The following is a 19,666-nucleotide window of genomic DNA, read 5'->3' on the forward strand; positions in this document are numbered from 1 at the left end:
GCTTCATGTAGATGTTGACGACTGAGGGAGAAGAAAGTAGAGAAAGAGAACAAGTACCTATTAAACACCTACTAAGTACCATACAGTATGCTAATAATTTTTACACATATTTTCTCATTTGATGCTCACAACAACCCTGTGAGTTAGGTGTTATTTTTATCCCCATTTTATAGCTAAGCTGAAAGTAGGCAGCAATTAAGTGACTAGCCCTGGGTTATACAGTTAGCAGGTATCTGAGGCTGGATTTGAATGCAAGTCTTCCTGATTCCAGGTTGTATACTTGATCCACTACACTAGTTACCTCAGATATTGAGCTGGATTTTGAAGAAAATGAGGGATTCTGAGGGGAGAGAGGGAGTATTCCCAGTATGGTGGGGGTAGGGGGTGGGAAGGTAGACTGTGAAAAGGCATAGAGAGGGAAAGTGGAAGGCTGGTGTGACAAAATGAGAGAAAACCAATTTATCTGGACTGTTATATGTAGGAAAGGAAGTAATGTATAATAAGGTCAGAGAGATAGATTGGGACCGAACTGTTGGAGGACTTTAAAAACCAAAGTTGATGTTTTATCGTATAAGCAATAGGGGACACTTGGAATTACCTGAAGATGGAAGTGACATGGTCAGATCTGCACTTAAGGAAGTCACTTTGGCAGCTTTGAGAAAGATGGACTGGGCAGGGGAGAGACTTGAGGAGCTCAATTAGGAGGTCACTGGAGTAGTCCAGGCATGAGGTAGTAAGGCCCTGAACTTGGAAGGTGGGTGAGTTTTGTGAGTAGAGAGAAGTTTGGTCTTGAAATATGTTTTGGAGGCAGAAATGGTGAGATCCAATAAATGGATACGTGGGGTGAAGGATCATGAGGGTGAAGAGTTAAGGACAATGCCAAGGATATGAACATGAGAGAATCTGGAAGACTAATAACTTCCTTGACAGAAATAAGGAAGTTTATCAGACAGGAGAGTTTGAGAGGAAAAGATAATTTGAGATATCTCCAAGGTATTAGTTTGAAATGTGGGATGGGGGTGCAGGGTAGGGGAGAGCTAGACGGCATAGTAGATAGTGCTAGCCCTGGAGTCGGGAAGACTCATCTTCATGAGTTCAAATCTGGCCTCAGACATGTACTAACTTTGTGAGCCTGGGTAAGTCACTTAACCCTGTTTCCCTCAATTTCCTCATCTGTAAAATGAGTTAGAGAAGGAAATGGCAACCCACTTCAGTATCTTTGCCAAGAAAACCCCAAATGGGACAAAAAGAATTGTTCATGACTGAAAAAAAATGTGGGACTGGACTTTGGAAGAGATACCTGTGTAGTGCAGAAGAGAACATGGGCTGGATATATAGGTAATATGAGTTTTATGAACAGAAATGATAATTAAACTAATAAATAATAATGGTAAATAAACTAATAAAAAAATAAATTAAACTAATAAAGTCAATTGAATAATGAGGTCACCAAGACAAAGAGGATATATATATATATACATATATATATATATACAGAGAGAGAGAGAGAGAGAGAAGAAGAAGAAGAAAGAAGAAAGAAGAAGAAGAAGAAGAAAACTTAGGACACAGATTTCAGTTAGGAAGAATGATACTGATGAGGATTCATCAAAACAGCCTAACAAGGAGTAGATAGGAGAATCAGGGGAACGCAGTGCAATGAAAACCCAGAAAGGACAGATTACCCGAGAAAAGGCAGTTGATAATATTGTATTGTATTATTGTATTGAAAAGGTCGAGAAAAATGAAAACTAAGAAAAGATGATCAGATTTGGCAATTAAGAGATACTTGAAAAAAATGCTCTAAATTATTTATAATCAGGGAAATACAAATTAAAGCAATTAAGAGGTTTTACCTCATATACATTATATTGGCAAAGTTAACAAAAAAAGAAAATGGAAAATGTTGGAAGGGCTGTGGGAAAACAGACACACAAATGCATTGTTGGTGGTACTTTGAATTAGTATTCTGGAAAGAAATTTTTAAAAAAAGACAATTTCATACCCTTTCACCCAATAATACTACTACTAGATCTACACCATAAAGGAATCAAAGAAAGAGGATACATATGTACAAAAATATTTATAGCAACTTTCTTTGTGCTAGCAAATAACTACAAACTAAGGGGGGGTACTCATCATTTGGGGAACAATTCAACAAGTACGTTCATTGTGATGGTGAGACTGTGGCATTGGCTGGAATGGGGTAAAGGAGTCTGAATTTTCTTAATATTAAAGTTCTCTGGTGCTAATTACTGAGTTGGTTGTTTTTTTTTTTAACTTTCTGCAAGGGCTCATTCTTCTCTTATGAATTCAACAATTTTTATGCTCTATACTGTATAATTCTCTCTCAAAATTTCAATCTTTCCCTATCTACCTTCTACCTTTCCTGCTACCTTCAACTACACACAAGTCTACTCTCACCTTTTAAAAAACCCTCTCTAGATTCCATCATACTTTCCAGCTATCATCCTATATCTCCCCTTCATTTATGAACCAAAAGCTTTTGGGGAGAAAATTGGCTATTTTTATTGACTTCAATCTCTTTCCTCTCACTCACTTTTAAACCCTCAACAACATAGTCTCCAACTTCTTCATGCAACTGAAACTGCCTTTCACAAACTCACCAGATCTAATGGCCTTTTCTCAAGCCTCACTCTTCTTGACTCCTTTGCACCAATCGATGTTGCTGGCCACCCAAGGTAAATAAGTACAATTACCAAGAAAGTAATTTATAGAATCAATTTTCTTTCATATTTAGTTTTTTTAATAAAGAGATTAATTTTGGGGATAAAATCAAGAACAGTGCAGGATTATTAAGACATAAAGGGAACCTACAGGGTTAAGGATTTAAGGGGAACTTAAAGAATAGGGAAAAGGGAAGGAAAAAGAGGTGGATTCATATTCAAAATGGCAGGGGTACTGTGGGAAGGGTGCGACACAGAACCAGAGACAACACAGCTTTAGTAATGGATACTGATAATAGTTTGGATGGGGTAGTTCTGGACCTCCTGATTTAGGACACAGAATGACTCCCATGACACAGCACTATTTTTATTGAACATTGAGCAAAGCACAGCAAAAAAATAAAATAGGTGGGATGGAGTTAAGATCTACAAAGGCATACTCCACAAATGGGACCGGAGAGGAAGCTCGGCCTGTCATTTTAGAAACCTCAGCTTCATGAAGGACACAGAATAACCCGTGAATGAGAAAATAAAATTTGGAATAGACTGGAAGGGAAGAGAAATTCTGAAGATTAAGCAAAGGAAAACTTTTTGGGAAAGTGTGCAGCAAAAGACTGTAAGTGAGGACGTGATGAGGTGAAATAGGGAGGGAAGATCGGAAAAATGGGGACAGAAAGTGGATGGTCAAAAGGGAATGAAAAGTAGGTAAATTAGAAATTTAAGTTCATTTAAAAACCTTCAAGTAAAGCAGGAGAGCGGTAGTGAGAAAAACCTATTGGAAGAGATCAGCCTCCAATAAACAAAAGTAAAACTAATCATGAGGACAAAGTTCTGACTTAAAAGAGGAAGGGGATAAAATTAGTATGAAACAAACTGGTGTAAAGCATGAACCTAATAATCATAATTTTAGAAGTGAAAGAACTAAACAAATCAATAAAAGCTATGGAGAATAGCAGAAAAAACACATCTAAAAATAAAGACATGTACAATGTTGAAAATAAGTGACTGGAACAAACAAAATTTACTTTGTATCAGATCACTCAAAAAAAGCAGGAGTTAAAATTATGCTATTAAATAAAACAAAAATAAAAATTTACAGTATCAAGAAAGATAAACAGGAAAAATACTGAAAAGAACTACAGACAATGAAACAATATCAATGTTAAACACATATGTAGCCAATGATAAAAATTTACTTGTAAAAAGATTTAGACATTAACAGAATAGTAACAGAATAAACATGAGATCTCTCTCTCTCTCTCTCTCTGTTAGACAAATATAAAAAATATTTTTAAAAGGAAAATATATACCTGAACAAAATGTTGAATAATTTAGAACTGAAAAACTTACATCATCTTCTGAATGAAAACATTAAAGGATGTATATATTTCTCAGGGGTAGTGACTTCCTAACTATAAACCAGGTGTGAACAAGTCAGAGAAATAATTGCCATATGAAAGTGATATGGTATTACTATATACAGCTAAGATGGCTCTCAAAAGAAAAAAAATCTGAAATTATACATTAGCAAAACAGGATGAATGAACCAAATATATTTTTAAAACAAGGAAGACTGATTAACTAATGTGCAATTAAAAACTAGACTATTAACAAAAGAAAAATTTGAAAATTAGAGAAATAGATAAAATAGAAAACAACTATGGAAATGATAAGCAAAATTAAAAGCTGCTTCCTTGAAAACGCTAGCTAACCTGACCAAAAAGAGGGGGATAAATAAAATTACCTAAACTTAAAAAAACCCAAGGTGACTTCACAAAGGAAAATAAATAAAAAGCATTATTATTACTTGGTCTTCATCTAAATCTGTTTCTTTTGCTAATGCCCCCTCTTTATTATTTACTATTTTTCTTGAGTCGTACTCTATATTATTGATATATACTGACATTTCTGCCTTTTTTACAATTATTCTTTTGTGTTCCAATGAACTTTTGTAAAGTTACTAGTGATGCTGAGAAATACGACCATTTTTTATATTCCCATTCAAAAAACATTGAAAGATTTTTCAACTTATTTTTCCAATCATTTGTTAGGGTTTTCTTTTAAAAAATTTATCTTGCTGTTAGATTTATCTTACTCTGAAAGACAGGCATATTAAAATATGTCCTAATTATGTTACTGTTTTCACAATCCTTTTATCTTATGCCATTTAGAGGCAGCTAGATGGCTCAGTAGAGAGAATATTGGGCTTGCAATCAGAAAGCCCCGAGTTCAAATCTAGCCTCAGTCACTGACTAGCTGTGTGACTCTGGGCAAGTCACTTAACCTCTGTTTGCCTTAATCCACTGGAGAAGGAAATGACAAACCACTCCAGTGTCTTTGCCAAAAAAACCCCATGGACAGCATTTGGAGTGCTATGGTCGATGGAGTCACAAAGAGCCAGATGTGACTGAACAATAAAAAATGTAATTTAGAAAAATACATTTTCAAACTATGGTTTTATGTTTATGGTACCTTTAAGGAGTAGTTTCCCCATCTACCTCTTTCAACATTATAAATTACTGTTGTTACCTCATCTGAAATCATGATAGCAACTGTTCTCCCCAGCTCTACTCCTTCTCAACACAATGGCAAGGCAATAATATTAAATCTGCATTTAGTTAGTGTTTTACCATTTGCAAAGCACTTTATATTCCTTATCTTATTTGATCCTCACAATAATCTAGTGGAGGAGGTGCCATTACTATCATTCTACAAATGAGGAAACTGAGGCAGATGGAGGTTAAATGACTTGCTCATGGTCTCCCAGCTTTTAAATGTATCAGGCAAAATATAAATTGGGGTCTTCTAGACCCCAAGCCCTGGGTCTCTCCACTACCTAAAAGAATGCTGCAGAAAATAACCAAGGGAGACAAAGCTCGGCTTTGTGGAGAAGCAAGCTGTTCGATCTGACTTTTTGACACATAAGCACTCTGGTGAGATACAAACCTAGTCATGCTTTTTTATCCAATAATCCCATTATTGGAAATAGACCTCAAAAGTATTATCAATAAATTAAAAACAGTTAAGGTGAAAAAAAATATATACACAAAAATACATATACACTCACATTCATATGTGTGTACATGTATATACATGTTTTTATATCTATCCACCCACTGTATCTCAATATTATACCAACAACTAGAAGCAACCTAGATATCTCAAAATTTCTGAACAAATCATGTCCTATCAGAGCAATAAAATATTACAATGCTATCACAATAGACAAATGTGAAGAAAATTATTAAACTGTGAAAATTAAGTAATGCAAAGTGAAAAAAGCAGAACAAAAGTAATAGTGTAAATTGCCTAAAATAGTATTAAGAGAAAACACAGGGAAATATGGACAGAAATGGAACTAAAAGAGTGAAAAGATTGGAAGGCATACAGCAATATAATAACTTAAAAGTTATTAAAGGCATGATGAATGAAGAAATTAATTTTTATTTGTAAATGTTTATTTAAAAAGCCTGTCTTCCTTTTTTCCATTCTAGTAGGTAGGTCCCATGGATTACTGGTTTTAATGCAGGTATTCTGGAAATAAATGTGTGGTTAAGGGCTGGGTCAAGAGTCAGGAAGTGCTGAACTGAAATCCTGCCTCAGACACTACCTGTGTAACTACGTCACTTAAGCTGTCTGCTTCAGTTTCCTCATTTGTAAAATGGGGATAAAAATAGCACCTACCTCCTAGGGTTGTTGTAAGGATCAAATGAGATAATGTAAAGCGTTTAGCACAGTGCCTAGTACATAAAAGGAACTACACAAATGCTTCTATTCTTTCCCTTTATTCAGTTCAGAATAGCTTCTTCATTGTGAAATAGGAGGCTCCAAATAGTAACAATACAAATAAATAAGAAGGTTTTCAAGTCAACTGAGGGTTAGAAACTCAGTGATTACCCCACTAACAACCAAAAAGCCAACACAGAATCAATTAAATCATTTAACTGGAGCAGAAAATGAAATGAAACCAACATTAGAAACATCCTTAGTAACCATTCATTTGTACTCCCCAGTACAGTCTGGAGAGGATCTCAATTACAAATTGGAGGAGACAATACAAAACTTTCTATTGATGAGTCCTGTCACTTATAGCCACTGGACACCCATCTAACCTGGCTGCAATTAGAGTTATCTCTGCAGATCTGCTACTTATATCCTCATAATTGGCCAAGTTACCCCAAGTTCAATACGATCTCTGCTCCAGTTCAGCTCTCGTTTAAGACTTCTCAAGTACTGTGTCATATCCTTTTTTCTTAAATGTAGGAACCCCTTGGATTCTCTCATCTTCCTCTTTCTCTTCTCAGAATTTCCATTTCTTCCCTTCTGACGAAAGGTCCTGTATCCAGGGATCAACACTATGAGATAGTGTTGTTTCAGTAGTCTGGTGTTGGTCACGCATGTGAGAGTGTAGGCTTGCACTGGTCTAACCCACCTTCTTATATGATTTTGTTGTTTAGAGAAATATGCACGAGACATTCTTTTAAAAACATAACACACTATCAGTTTCCTAGCACCATGTCCAACAGTCTTTGGTATACATCAAATTCATTTCAGGTAATTCTGCTATTTTTCATTTTTCTTTATTTAACTATCTACTGGAAATACATTTCTCTATAGCTAGTGACAACATTTACCAATTTACATAAAACATGATATTTTTTCTTGAGTTTTTTTTCAGTTTCTATTTTGAAACTTCACCTCCTGAATATCAAATATTTGGAATATTCTTACCAAATTCTGAATCCTAAAGTCTTTAAATAAATGAACAAGGGGACCAATTATTACACCTGCTGTAAAACTTACATGGCGATGAAAGCGAGGATGAAGATTAACTTCAGTGAAAGGTTAGGGATCCAGCACTGTTGTCACCTTAGGAAAAGAAGAACAGAGGGTTGTCATGTCATAAAAAAATAGGACTACTCTTTTTAGGAATTTTTAAGCAATAAACCTTAAAGAGAAAAAGCAACTTACCAATCAATTCTCTCCATTGGATCAAAAGGTCTTAAGTAGAAAGCTACTCAAGAGTTGGGTCATTTGGGAAATTATTTCACTTTGGCAGGATCCTTTGATGTTGATGATACTTATTAGTTTCTTGTTTGGTATGACTGAAAGTGACCCTAAAAATGATGCAATGCTGTTTATTGTTTCCATAGATGTTAATATAGAAAGAGGTTTACATTATGGTTCATTCATAGCCATAAGTTTGCCATTCAGTGAAACCCCTGAAATGCTCTTCCAGCTAGGAGGCCAAGGTATTAAAATATCTTTACTGGAAGACTAGTAACACTGCAATAATTATAGACTTTTTAGGATACTGAATTAGCTTTGACCGTGTTGAGGTTGACCACTTGTGTTATAGGAATTGAATGTATACAATTATATGGGATAATATGAATTTTAAAAAAAGAACTATTGAGGGTAAGTTTTCTAGTAAAATGCTGTAAATAACTATGATCTGTGAAAATGCTAAAGAAAATGAATTCTTTTTTCAAGAAAAATTTACAGTTCAATACTTCATATGTCATCTGCTAACAAGAAAATTCAAAATTTGAATGGGATTAACTGAAACTCTTGTTGCTACTTAGGGTCAGTTATCCCTTGCTGATGGCTGTCTGCTTTTGACTGATAATGTAGTATTTAATAATACATCTTATATATTTTTTTTCTTTGATTTGTACCAAATGTGAAACTTCAGTTTCCTTCTGATTTCTTATCTCTGCAACTCCTAAAAGTGCAGCATACACTGTACTTGTGCCTAGTGTCAAATCCGAATATTACAGTTCTTATTATTTTTGAATGAGCCAATCATTTATTTTCTTTATTTAGTGGAAGAATATTTTATTAGTGGAAATACAGACTATATATGCCTATGGTGTTGGAACTTCTTTCAGGGCTGGAACTAAACTAAGCCTGCTATCCAAGCTGAACATGGGTAATTAAAGTATATTATAAGTAGCGTGAAGGTTGATGTAACTATATCAAGGTGTAATCCACCTAAGGTTACTAATTGATTCCGCTATAGCAGGAAATTAAATGAACAATATTTGAGAGAGAACTAAGTTTAGATCTACAACTGACTATCTCAAATAATCGGACAAAGAAAGGAAGTAGCATGCACAGTGACCACCCTCTAGAAAAGATACTTACTACCTAAGTGACCTTCGGTCAGTAATTTAATTTCTGGACTCATCTGTAAAGTGAAGGCATTAAACCAGATGACATCTATGGTCAATTCCAACTCCTATCATCTGATAGGGTTCTGCAATATTACAGTGGGGTTTGGCTATAATACATTAAATATTTTATTGCAAAAAGACACTGGTTATGGGAGGAAGGCTATGCAAGACAGACCTGTATTTGCAGCAGTCAGGAAATGATAATAATAATAAAATTATAGTGAGTGTTGTCAGCACGGCAGTAGCAGTGTGGGCAAAAGAAGGCAGCGAAAACCCCAGCGTGGGTGTCAGCCTCTGTTCCTCTCTAAGGATTCTTGCTAGAAGTAGATAAAAGCAGAGAAAACTGAGGACTCCCTGGGCTGGTGTTTTTAAACCAGTTCCTTGGGCCATGGCTACAGAACGAATTGTCATAATAAAAGGGAGAGGAAGGTGACACCTTAGTGCTGCAAAGCAATTCAGCTCTGGAGGGGGGAAGATCATGGCATCATAGATGGAAGGCTAGAAGGGAATCTAAGAGGCCAACAAATCCAAGTTTGTCATTTTACACATGAAGAAACTGAGGCATAAAAGGTTAAGTGACTTGTCCAAGGACACACAGCCAGTGTCTGTGCTTGTATTTGAACTTATGTCTTCCTGACTCCAGGTTCAGCACTCTACTACACCATCCCAGTGTCCTCTCATGCAACAAAATGACCATCACCTGTCCACATGCTTTTACACTGGTCATCCCTCATGTCTGGAATGCACTCTCTCCTCATCTAATTCCCCCACTTTCCACAACACTCAGATGAAGTACTCTCTTCTACACTTTCCTGATTCCCTAGCCCTCTGTACTTTGTATTTATTTGGATCTATCTATTCTGTACAGAATCATATGTGTATATATTGTTTCTCCTGAAGGAACAGATGCTCCTTGTGAGCAGGAGCTGTCATTTTTTGGTCTTTGTAGCACCAGGGCCTGATCCAATGGCTGGCATATAGTAAGTGAATATAGATAACTGTTGATTGTCCACAGATGGCTTAGCCTACACGTCAGAGCTTATGTTTTCCTGTACTATACACGCATTCTTGGGGAAATCATATGATAGTCTGGTATGCAAACTACCTTATGTACATACACATTAAAGTGTGCATGCACATACATACAGAAACATACACATACACACACACACCTTGAAGAGCTCTTTAGACAATAACAACCTGGTATCACAAGATTAATAGCAACTGTATCTTTGACAACACCTTCTGAAACCTTTCACATTCTTGTGGGAGCACCAGCATCATTAGTTATGGGACCCAGACAATAACAGTTGCTTATATTTGAATTTACAAAATGTTCTCACATGCTTTATTTTACCAAACCTTAGAACAATCCCACAAAGACACCAGGAATTAATTCTTCCATACAACATGACTAAGATGAAAATGTATTTAGTAGTGTGTGGGATGGCTCAGGTCCCTACTTAAATTAATTACTCAGAGGCCTCTCAAAGTGATGACAGAAAGTTTATTTACTAGATTCTCGAGAATTGGGACAATCTTATACCAGTTCATCTGGAGTAGGAAAGCCAAAGACAAAGAAAAGGCAGTGATTTATATAGACCCTAATGCAAGTCCCTCCTCCCCCAGTGACCATTATCCTCATTAGCTGAGAATATGATCTTACATTCTAGACACGAAATCTAACCAATCCCTTTTGAAATGAAGACATCGAGGAATTATGTAAGTTTTATCCAATCATTGAGACCCTAATACACTACAAAGTTTTATATCCTTATATGGAACTATTCTATTCTAAAAATATTGTAACCTTGAGCCTCTAGGTCTAACCTCACCCCTGGGAGAAGAATTACAATCTGAGAAGTCTTCACTAAACCTATCCCACTCAATCCCTCCTCTTATTTATTAACCTGAAGACTTCTCATGGATACTTCAACCAAAGTTCTGTAACATGATCTCACACTGTCTATTAATCTCCTCATCCCAATCAGGGTCATTCCTGTCTTTTGTCCCTACAGGTGCCCATCCTTCCTTCTTTAGTATCATCAACCAAATGGCTCCTTCAGTCCTCTCTTCTACTCTAGCAAGTTTTAGGAGAGAATTTCTAACTATTTTAGTAATAAGTGAAATCAAACAAGGTAAACAAATAGGAAGTAATATGATACCACTAATTGCTGTGAGGCCAAAGCACAGTAATCTCTTCCACCACCTCCCTTCAAATCAGGACCACCAAGACGTATTGAAAAGGGAGTTCCAAATTTGTACAGGAACGTGGGCAACTTTCCTGATATTCTTGGTGATCTCTTTCACTATCCTTCCATTATTATCAATTTTTAAGCAACATGTAGATAAATTGAATTTCCCACAAACTCCCCCTTCTTCTGCAAGTAAATAATCTAAGATCATTCTATGTTGTAGTACTGCTTCCCTAGTTTGTGTGGCTTGATCAGCCAATAAGGCCAAAGCCTTTGCTGTTTGATTGGTTATAATTTCAACTACTGCTTGGAGTCTGATTAGTCTATTTAATAGATATATAGGGGTTCTATAACCCCAACTCCCATCTTGAGCCCAAGTTGCAGGCCCATACTCTCTAATTATCCTCTCAGGAGGCCAAGTGCCACCCTACCCATTTGCATTTTCAGTATGAGTGAGGGAGGTGTCAATGTTCCTCTTCCTTTTGGCTAGATCATCATATAGAGGGACCCCTAGATGCTGTTTCCCTGATTCAGGTAAGAAAAAGAATTTAGGTCTCACCAATCCAATGTAACAAACACCTCTCCAGTTTAGCGGAAGGTGAGTAAAAGCTGTCTGTCCACATATCCAATACTGTCCTCTCAAAGCAGGATTTTCCTCTAGAAACAGTCTTACTCTATAATCCACAGCCGGAAAGTACTTCACATCATCCGGGCCTAATGGTCCTCCTTTCATGATCTCTGACTTACCCTTCCATAGTTGTTGTTTCCTCTTCCATATACAATGTTGATAATTCTCCCCAGTTCTATTGATTATAGTCCAGAAAGTATCAAACATCATCCTATGTGTTCCATTCTCCCACTTCCATACCCATTCTTTATATTCTGTGTTATTCTTAGTACTATTCATATATATGCAACTCCACAAACAGTCATAGTTGTGACCCCCTTCACATGGTTTTCTGGGATCAGAGGGGTTGTAAAACTTATACCCACAACTCCTGTGATGTTCCCCTTTTGTTCTCTCCTCGTATGAAGAGGATGGGAAAAATAAATGGGTACAGGGAATCACCCTGCCATCTGAGCAGGTAATACTGTTCTGATCCCATCTATTTGCATACTGGGCACAATCAATATGAGCCAGGGTTTCTGGTCTTTGTGTGAATGTCCACTTACAATTACTTTCTCCCAACCATGTCTCCTGCAATTCGGGTCCTGTTTGATTTAAACAATGTGCACCTGGAACTGATTCGGACAAAGACCATTGGTGTTTCTCTTGGCTTGTCCAGAATCTTGTTCCGTCATGTACTACAGATCTATTACTTAATATCCAGACTGAACTCAACGGTACTGCTACCCATGGCCATTGACTTAACCGCTGAGGTCCTCCACAAATCCAACAATCAGATACCTCAAAGGTATTTGCAATGGTATGAATTAGGTCCAGGAAGCTATTTTCAAGAGGGGGGGTTGATAACTTGGGCCTGGTGTCCCAGCAGTGGGAGCAGGATCATGCCTAAAAGGGACATTCCCAAGGTATTACATTTTGGTTGCATTGTTCCCAAGGTTTGTCAAGTCCACACAATCTTAACAGAAGAGTCCTGTTTAGATATTGTGGTAAATGGCTTAGGACAATTGCTGAACAGAGAATCCTGTTAAGAACAAACAATAATAATCCTAGTATAGTTCCCCAAATAACAAAACTTATAATGAATTTATATATATGCCTCATTGGCTATCCCTTTCCAAATTCTGTGTGTTCTCACACACGCTTCAAACGGAGCTTTTAATACTGACAAAGTGTGTCTCCCAAGCATGAGGCTTGGGAGTTTAATAACTAATAGTAATAATTATAAATGACAGTAAACAACTTTAAAATTTTTAAATGCAACAACCTTCCATAACTTTGTCTACTGGCTTCCCAATCATGCTAAACATTTTCTGAATTGGGATGGGGGAATAGATAGTTCAAGGTTCAATCTTACCCATATTCCTCCCCTCCTCTTATTTATTCCTGTTTCCACACCTAAATCCAATCAATAAATACCTCTTCACATTCTTTCCCTTATGAATCCTTCCCTTCATCTATCTCCCTTTTATATGAATATGGGAAGGAAGCAAAGTTGACTGACACATTAGCAAATTACAGGGGGAAGTCCCCTTGTTATAAGTACAGATACAGAGATTTAAATTAATGAACTGTCCATTTAGAGGTTCCATCTCATACAGCAGTCTGGGGAGAAATATCATCTTATGCAATTTTCTGATCTGGATGCTCCTTCAAGCAGTCGTCAGCACAGCATCTCAGCATCTTCTTCTCTTCATCTTCTTGTAGAAATCCAGATGTCCACTCTCCTACAGAACTGAACTTAATACCATCTTAGATTACCACTCCTATCATTCTTACAAAAATCAAAATTGAAACTTTGACAAATTGTCATTTAACAAAAAAAAAGGAAATTCACATTAAAATGCAGCTTCTACATTTCACAGTAAGTCATTATTCATTCCCTCATTAGGAAGATGAGATTTCACTAAGGAGTCAATACCAGGCTCCAGTACTTATATAAATACAATAAATAATCATTTTTAACACAGTGCATATCATATCATAAAACAATTCCAACTTCTGATCATGTGATACTTCTTTTAAAGCATTTACAATATAGTCCACAAACCATTTTTTTGTTTCCAACATTAACCAACTAAGACAAAATAATAACTATGCATGCTAGTCTCACAAGCCCTTGACCTAATCATCTCCACACTATTACTAAGAATTAGAGGACCCTAACTTATTGTTGTTGCTCTAAAGTCCTAAACCTGTTAGCTCAATTTTAGACTTAACCTCAGATGTTCCCCTACCAACAATCTATTATTTAACAGATCTGGTATTATTACTTATAAAACTTCTGATTTTAGGAATTTGCCACTAAGAGTAGGGACATTGAAGGGAAACAACATCTCCCTCACTTCACGTCAATTCCAGGCAGGAGTAGATTGTCAACTGGCTTTCAGCCAGGCTTCATGTCTGCCAGGTGTCAGTGGGGAAATTGAGTCAGGAGAATCCTACCTCAGCTCAGGCTGAACAGCTGCTCTCCTGACCTTCCCATGAGATCACCTTTTTGCAGTTCATACCAGCATCTCACAGGCTTACTGGCATCATGGATCAGTGGCTCAGACCACCTCTCTTGCTATCCACACCTGGAGTTAGACTCAGAACAGTCAGTTAATGGTCCCACAAAAATCTTAAAATAGCAAGCTCTAATAATCAGTTTCAAACATGACTAATTTCACATTGGCCAAGGAACATCTTTTGAAGCAAATCTTAAGTAGCTTACATGCTTTTCTATACATGTTCTAGTTCCTGATTGAATAACAATCATAGTCATTGCTTTAATAGATTTATATCTGTTTCCCAAACTACTTTATCCTTTTCTAACCCTGCTCAATCTAAAAGAATGAGCTACACATGTGATAAGTTCAAACACTAACTTGAATTTTTATGTTCATGTAATGAATTCAAATCAAAACAATCATTTAACTTTCAATGCCAAATATTACCAGAGACTACCTACCTCTAAGAAAATTAGACTAAAATTCTTTTTCCCAAACTGAAGATGTCTCCGATTTAGTCTCAGTAATTAATTCAGTCAATTGTTTTAATACTAATTAATTCAGTCAATTGTTTTAATACTAATTTACATCATTTTGTAACCTGTAAAGATCTCATTCCAAGTTGGGACCTTTGTCCATTACCCCAAAAGAGTTTTAGTCCCATTTGTCTAAAGGTCCTGGAAAACCTCACCTTGAAAACTCCTTGGTTTTTTTCCACGTGAACCAGCTCTCCTAAGGTCCACTCTATCACTATGCCCAAGTCACTTTTAATTCTATCAGTCCAAATCTCCAGTTTATTGGGCACTCCCATCAAGACCATTCCTGGGGCCACCCCCCCCTTTTTTTTATAAGGGACTCCTTTCCCTGAATCCCCCTATAAATAAAATACAATTACAGTTAACTTTAAATCCCAATCTTGTTCTATGGAACAATGATACAACATCTATTTATTCCCATTAGATTTAGAAAGAATGTTCTCAGGGATTTTATTTACATCTTAGATCTTAAATTTGCCCTAAAAAGCCAATCATTGAAGATCATTTCTTATACATTTTCAAATTCTCACCAAAGCAAATTCTATATACAATCTCCTCAGCTGCTGGGGCTGTACTTGTTACTAGCCTGAGGACTGCTTCTTTCCCCCACATACACACAGTGTACCAGCTTTAGGCTTTAGCATTAGAATTACAAATGGCAAACATAATTTTTATAAGTGACAACAAATTGTTTTAGCTATGAACCCGAACAATAAATTTCAGATGACATCAATTGCATTTTCATATCCTATTAGAGAAACTAAATTCTTCCCACTTTTGTTACTTATAAATACAAATTGGATAGGTAGGCCTTCCAAAAACCATACAAAAGATTTTACAAAGTATTTCTTAATACAACAAATATTTCCTCTCTTACGAACAGTTTACAATTTATCACAATCCCCTTGAAACTAATTGACAGAAATCACAAGAAAAGACCTAAACCCAAAGCTTTTTCACATTTGCCCATAAACTTTCTTTTACAAACATAACTTTAGAGTAAATGCTTGATTCATGGTAAAAACAATTTTAGCTAAAATTTCCTTTTCAACAGCAGAAATAAACTTTTAACATAATACATCCTCAGATGGAACAGGCTTGAAAAATCACACACACACACACACACACACACACATATACATATATACATTTTTAAAGCGTTCTCATTTTCTTAATAAGAATGCTACAAGAAGGAAACTCTTACAAAAAAAATTCATAACAGCTCTTTTTAACCAATTCATTAATTAGCTTAACAATGCAATTCCTAATACAATATTTAGATGGATTACCTAAAAATTTAAACTTATTTAAGTTTACTTAAAATAAGCCATTAACCTATTCAACTCCTTTTTTTATAACCAAATAGGTTTCAAATTATCAAATTTCTATCACATCCTTTGAAAACCCCAATCTATATGTAATAAATTACCAATTTAAAATCGTGTAACAATTACATTAGATTAATGTTGCATCTAACAAATACCTATCCTTTTGTTACTGGATCTAACATTTTTGGCAGAAATGCCACTGGGTGTCTCTGCCCTCCTCTTATTTGTGCCAGGATTCCCAAGGCCACCCACTTCTGGCCCTCCCACTCTGCAAAGAAAAAGAAAAACCCAAACTTATTTTTTTTTTTACTTTAAATACATTGTCTGGCATCAAATATATTGATCTAATTAAACCTAAATTCAAAACTCTCAGCTCTAAGTTGCTTACTTGAGATTTTCTTTTACTTTCTAATCTTCTGCTTACTTCCACCAAACTTTAATAAATTCTAACCTATCTTAAACATTAAATTAAGAATGACACATTTCACCTATTCACAATTCTAAATACGACCAGAATGAATTCAATTAACTTTCTGTTATTCCCCATTACACTAAAATTTCTTCTTTTGGGTGAGGCAAGAAATGGTTAAATGCTTGCTAGCATGCCTCTTTGGTCTGAAGGAAAAAGATAAATTCCCTCCCTCCCTCCCTTTGTACTTTTTTCAAGTCTTCTGATTACACAGTACCCCTGCTCCTCTCATCATCTCTACCTGCTTAAATTCTCTTGCCTTTCCCTCAAGCCCCTTTGAAACTACACATAACTTATTTCTTTCTACTCCTAACCTAACACTTCTCCTACATTCTTTTACTTGCTGTTACCAACCATATAAACTGAATAGTAAAATTTTTTTTCTTCCTTTCTCTCCCTCTGCCCCTCTGAAACTAATCTGGAGGGGTTGAAGAAGGGGAGTAACAGGAATTTCAAGGACAGTTCAGCTCAGCCTTTCTGCTCCTGCTGACTAGCTGGCTAAATTTACAACCTTATCAGATAAAAACAGAGACACACAGATTTTCATTCACACAGAAATACCAACATAACATATACAGACAAAACATTTAACAGAACAGAATAGTACATATAGGTTTAAATTTCTGGCAAACTCAGTCCTCAGAGGAACCATATTTGGGCCAGATTGTGCCTCCTCCTCCGATGTCTTTTCACCCCATATGAAACAACAATACTTAATCATCTTCTTCTTGTCCTTTCCTCTATAATTTGGTAATTTGTGCCAATTTTGTAATTGATTTCCCAAGGGACTACTTACCGGTATTTCTTCCTGACTCCACTCCAAAGCTTGGTTCTTGGACTGCTTCTGTCCCATTTTTGCACGAGGGTTGTCACCAACACCTCCAAGTCTAAGACTCAAAGAATTATGCTAGCTCTCCTGCTAACTCCCTTGCTAGCTCTCCTGCTAGCTCTCTTGCCAGCTCTCAAGTGGGGGTCACCTACCCACCAGCAGTCACCTGGCAAACGTTTTTTGGGGGGGCCCTTCACCCTGGGGTCCTGCAGTCCACTAATTTGGTTGGGAGTCATCACCTTCTCCCCGAGTCTATCTAAGACTCAACGAATTGACCCCCAGGCCCTCCCCGTGCTTACCACCGGGTCGTATATGCGTACAAGTTGCCTGACTGCAAACTTCAACACCAACCAGTTGGCATTTTTACACACTTCGCAGCTTTGGAGTCTTTGGAGTCCTTATCTCTATTCTTTCTGTCCTCACTGAGTTCCTCTGCTTCGGGTTGTTACTTTGCAGAGAGGGAGGCCCAGCAGCCTGTTTCAAGGACCATGGGGGAATCTCCCCACGGGCGCCCAGTCTTTGAACTGAGCTGCCAGCCATCTCTCTGAAAAGCCACAGATCCCGGTACGAGTGCCCCCAAACTGTGTGGGATGCCTCAGGTCCTTACTTAAATTAATTACTCAGAGGCCTCTCAAAGTGATGACAGAAAGTTTATTTACTAGATTCTTGAGAATTGGGACAATCTTATACCAGTTCATCTGGAGTAGGAAAGACAAAGACAAAGAAAAGGCAGTGATTTATATAGACCCTAATGCAAGTCCCTCCTCCCCCAGTGACCATTATCCTCATTAGCTGAGAATATGATCTTACATTCTAGACACGAAATCTAACCAATCCCTTTTGAAATGAAGACATTGAGGAATTATGTAAGTTTTATCCAATCATTGAGACCCTAATACACTACACAGTTTTATATCCTTATATGGAACTATTCTATTCTAAAAATATTGTAACCTTGAGCCTCTAGATCTTACCTCACCCCTGGGAGAAGAATTACAATCTGAGAAGTCTTCACTAAGCCTATCCCACTCAGCAGGAATGTATGTATATAACCCATATGGGATTGCACGCCATCTTGTGAAGGGAGGGGGAAGGGAGGAAGAGAAAATCTAGAATTTATGGAAGTAGTTGTGGAAAATTGAAAACAAATTAATTAATAAAAAAGATACCATGAATATTAGTACTCACATTTTATAGATAAGGAAACTAATCTTCAAGAGGTTGTGACTTGTCCCAAGTCACTCAGCAGCTAAGCAGAAATGCTAGGTTTTGAACCCCTACATTCTAATTGCCAGTCCAGTACTCTTTTCATGACACTATATTGCTTTCATAAGCTCACTAGGTTACATGTAGTTTTAGAAACAATCTGATATCCTAGACAATGTTGTGAAATATCAGAACTCAACAGAATGATCAGTGGTCTGGATTTTCTGAAATTGTACTTTGGGTCTGTCAAAGATTTCCCCATAAAGATAAAGTTATTCTCTTATACTCTTTCTTTTTAAATTCTATTATTTATGAACTAGGAATAATAATAACTAACTTCTCAAGGTGAGTATGAATACATTAGGAATATAAGCTTCACATAAGCATCACATACTATCATTATGCTGATTGTACACTGATAGAAGGGCTCTAGAAAGGTCATCTTGATGACATCCAAGACAATTACATCTTTTGGCACAAGCGTAAAAAGAGCAGGAGGAAGAGGCAGTTCACGCCTACTGCGAATCCCAGAGTATTTTTCCACTAAAACTGACATGTACATGAAATTGATGAAAGTCAGACTTGTGTAGTAAATCAGCTTCTTTCAGAAAGCACGATTTCAGAAAAAGAAAGCGTGAATGGAGAAACAAGATTAGATGGAGGATACTTTAATGCTGACAAAATCTAGAGAGGAAAGTTTCAAGATGTTAACATAATCAGTAGTACCAAATGCCACTAGAGAAGTCAATCACAGGACGTGTAAGGAGCCCAGCCTGACCAGGGAAAAATCGATGGGGTCTGAAGCTTTGGCATTTGCTTAAACAAAGATTGCATTGACCTACAGTAAATAGTTCGTCTCTCCTCCAATGGCCCCCCACAGGTACACTTTAGAACTGTTTTACTCTTCTAATTATTTCATACACCTGTTACTCATGGTGCTGTTCACATCAATACTTTATGACTGATTTTGGCTATTATTGGTAAAAAATGTTTACAGCTAATGTTACAATTACTGAAATACTAATTTAAAAAAATTATTATGAGGAAAGAGCATTGTTTTTAAACTCCTCTGTAGTCTGCAAAATTGCTTACTTTAGAGTATTACAATTTTGCCATTAAAAGATCCAAA

General features: G+C 36.6%; 1 protein-coding gene across 7 annotated transcripts in view; it reads right to left on the reverse strand.

The window, feature by feature from the left end:
• Nucleotides 1-19,666, reverse strand: part of ZFYVE28 (zinc finger FYVE-type containing 28) — a 199,205-nt gene that overhangs the window by 58,589 nt on the left and 120,950 nt on the right. Inside the window, exons 9-10 of one of the 7 annotated variants that reach the window (XR_011969422.1) lie at nt 7,656-7,801; nt 3,744-7,553 (exon numbers count right to left, since the gene is read on the reverse strand). The exons of 3 other annotated variants lie outside the window; for them this stretch is intronic. Coding sequence is in view for 2 of the 4 variants with exons in the window: in XM_072620035.1 (XP_072476136.1) it covers nt 7,732-7,801 (70 nt within the window). In the remaining 2 variants the exon portion in view is untranslated. Of the gene's footprint in view, nt 1-3,743; nt 7,554-7,575; nt 7,802-19,666 lie in introns of those variants that run through there. 3 more of the 7 variants (XR_011969423.1, XM_072620036.1, XM_072620035.1) reach the window with 3 other exon arrangements.

The sequence above is a fragment of the Notamacropus eugenii genome, chromosome 6 (assembly GCF_028372415.1).
Source record: "Notamacropus eugenii isolate mMacEug1 chromosome 6, mMacEug1.pri_v2, whole genome shotgun sequence".
NCBI lineage: Eukaryota > Metazoa > Chordata > Mammalia > Diprotodontia > Macropodidae > Notamacropus > Notamacropus eugenii.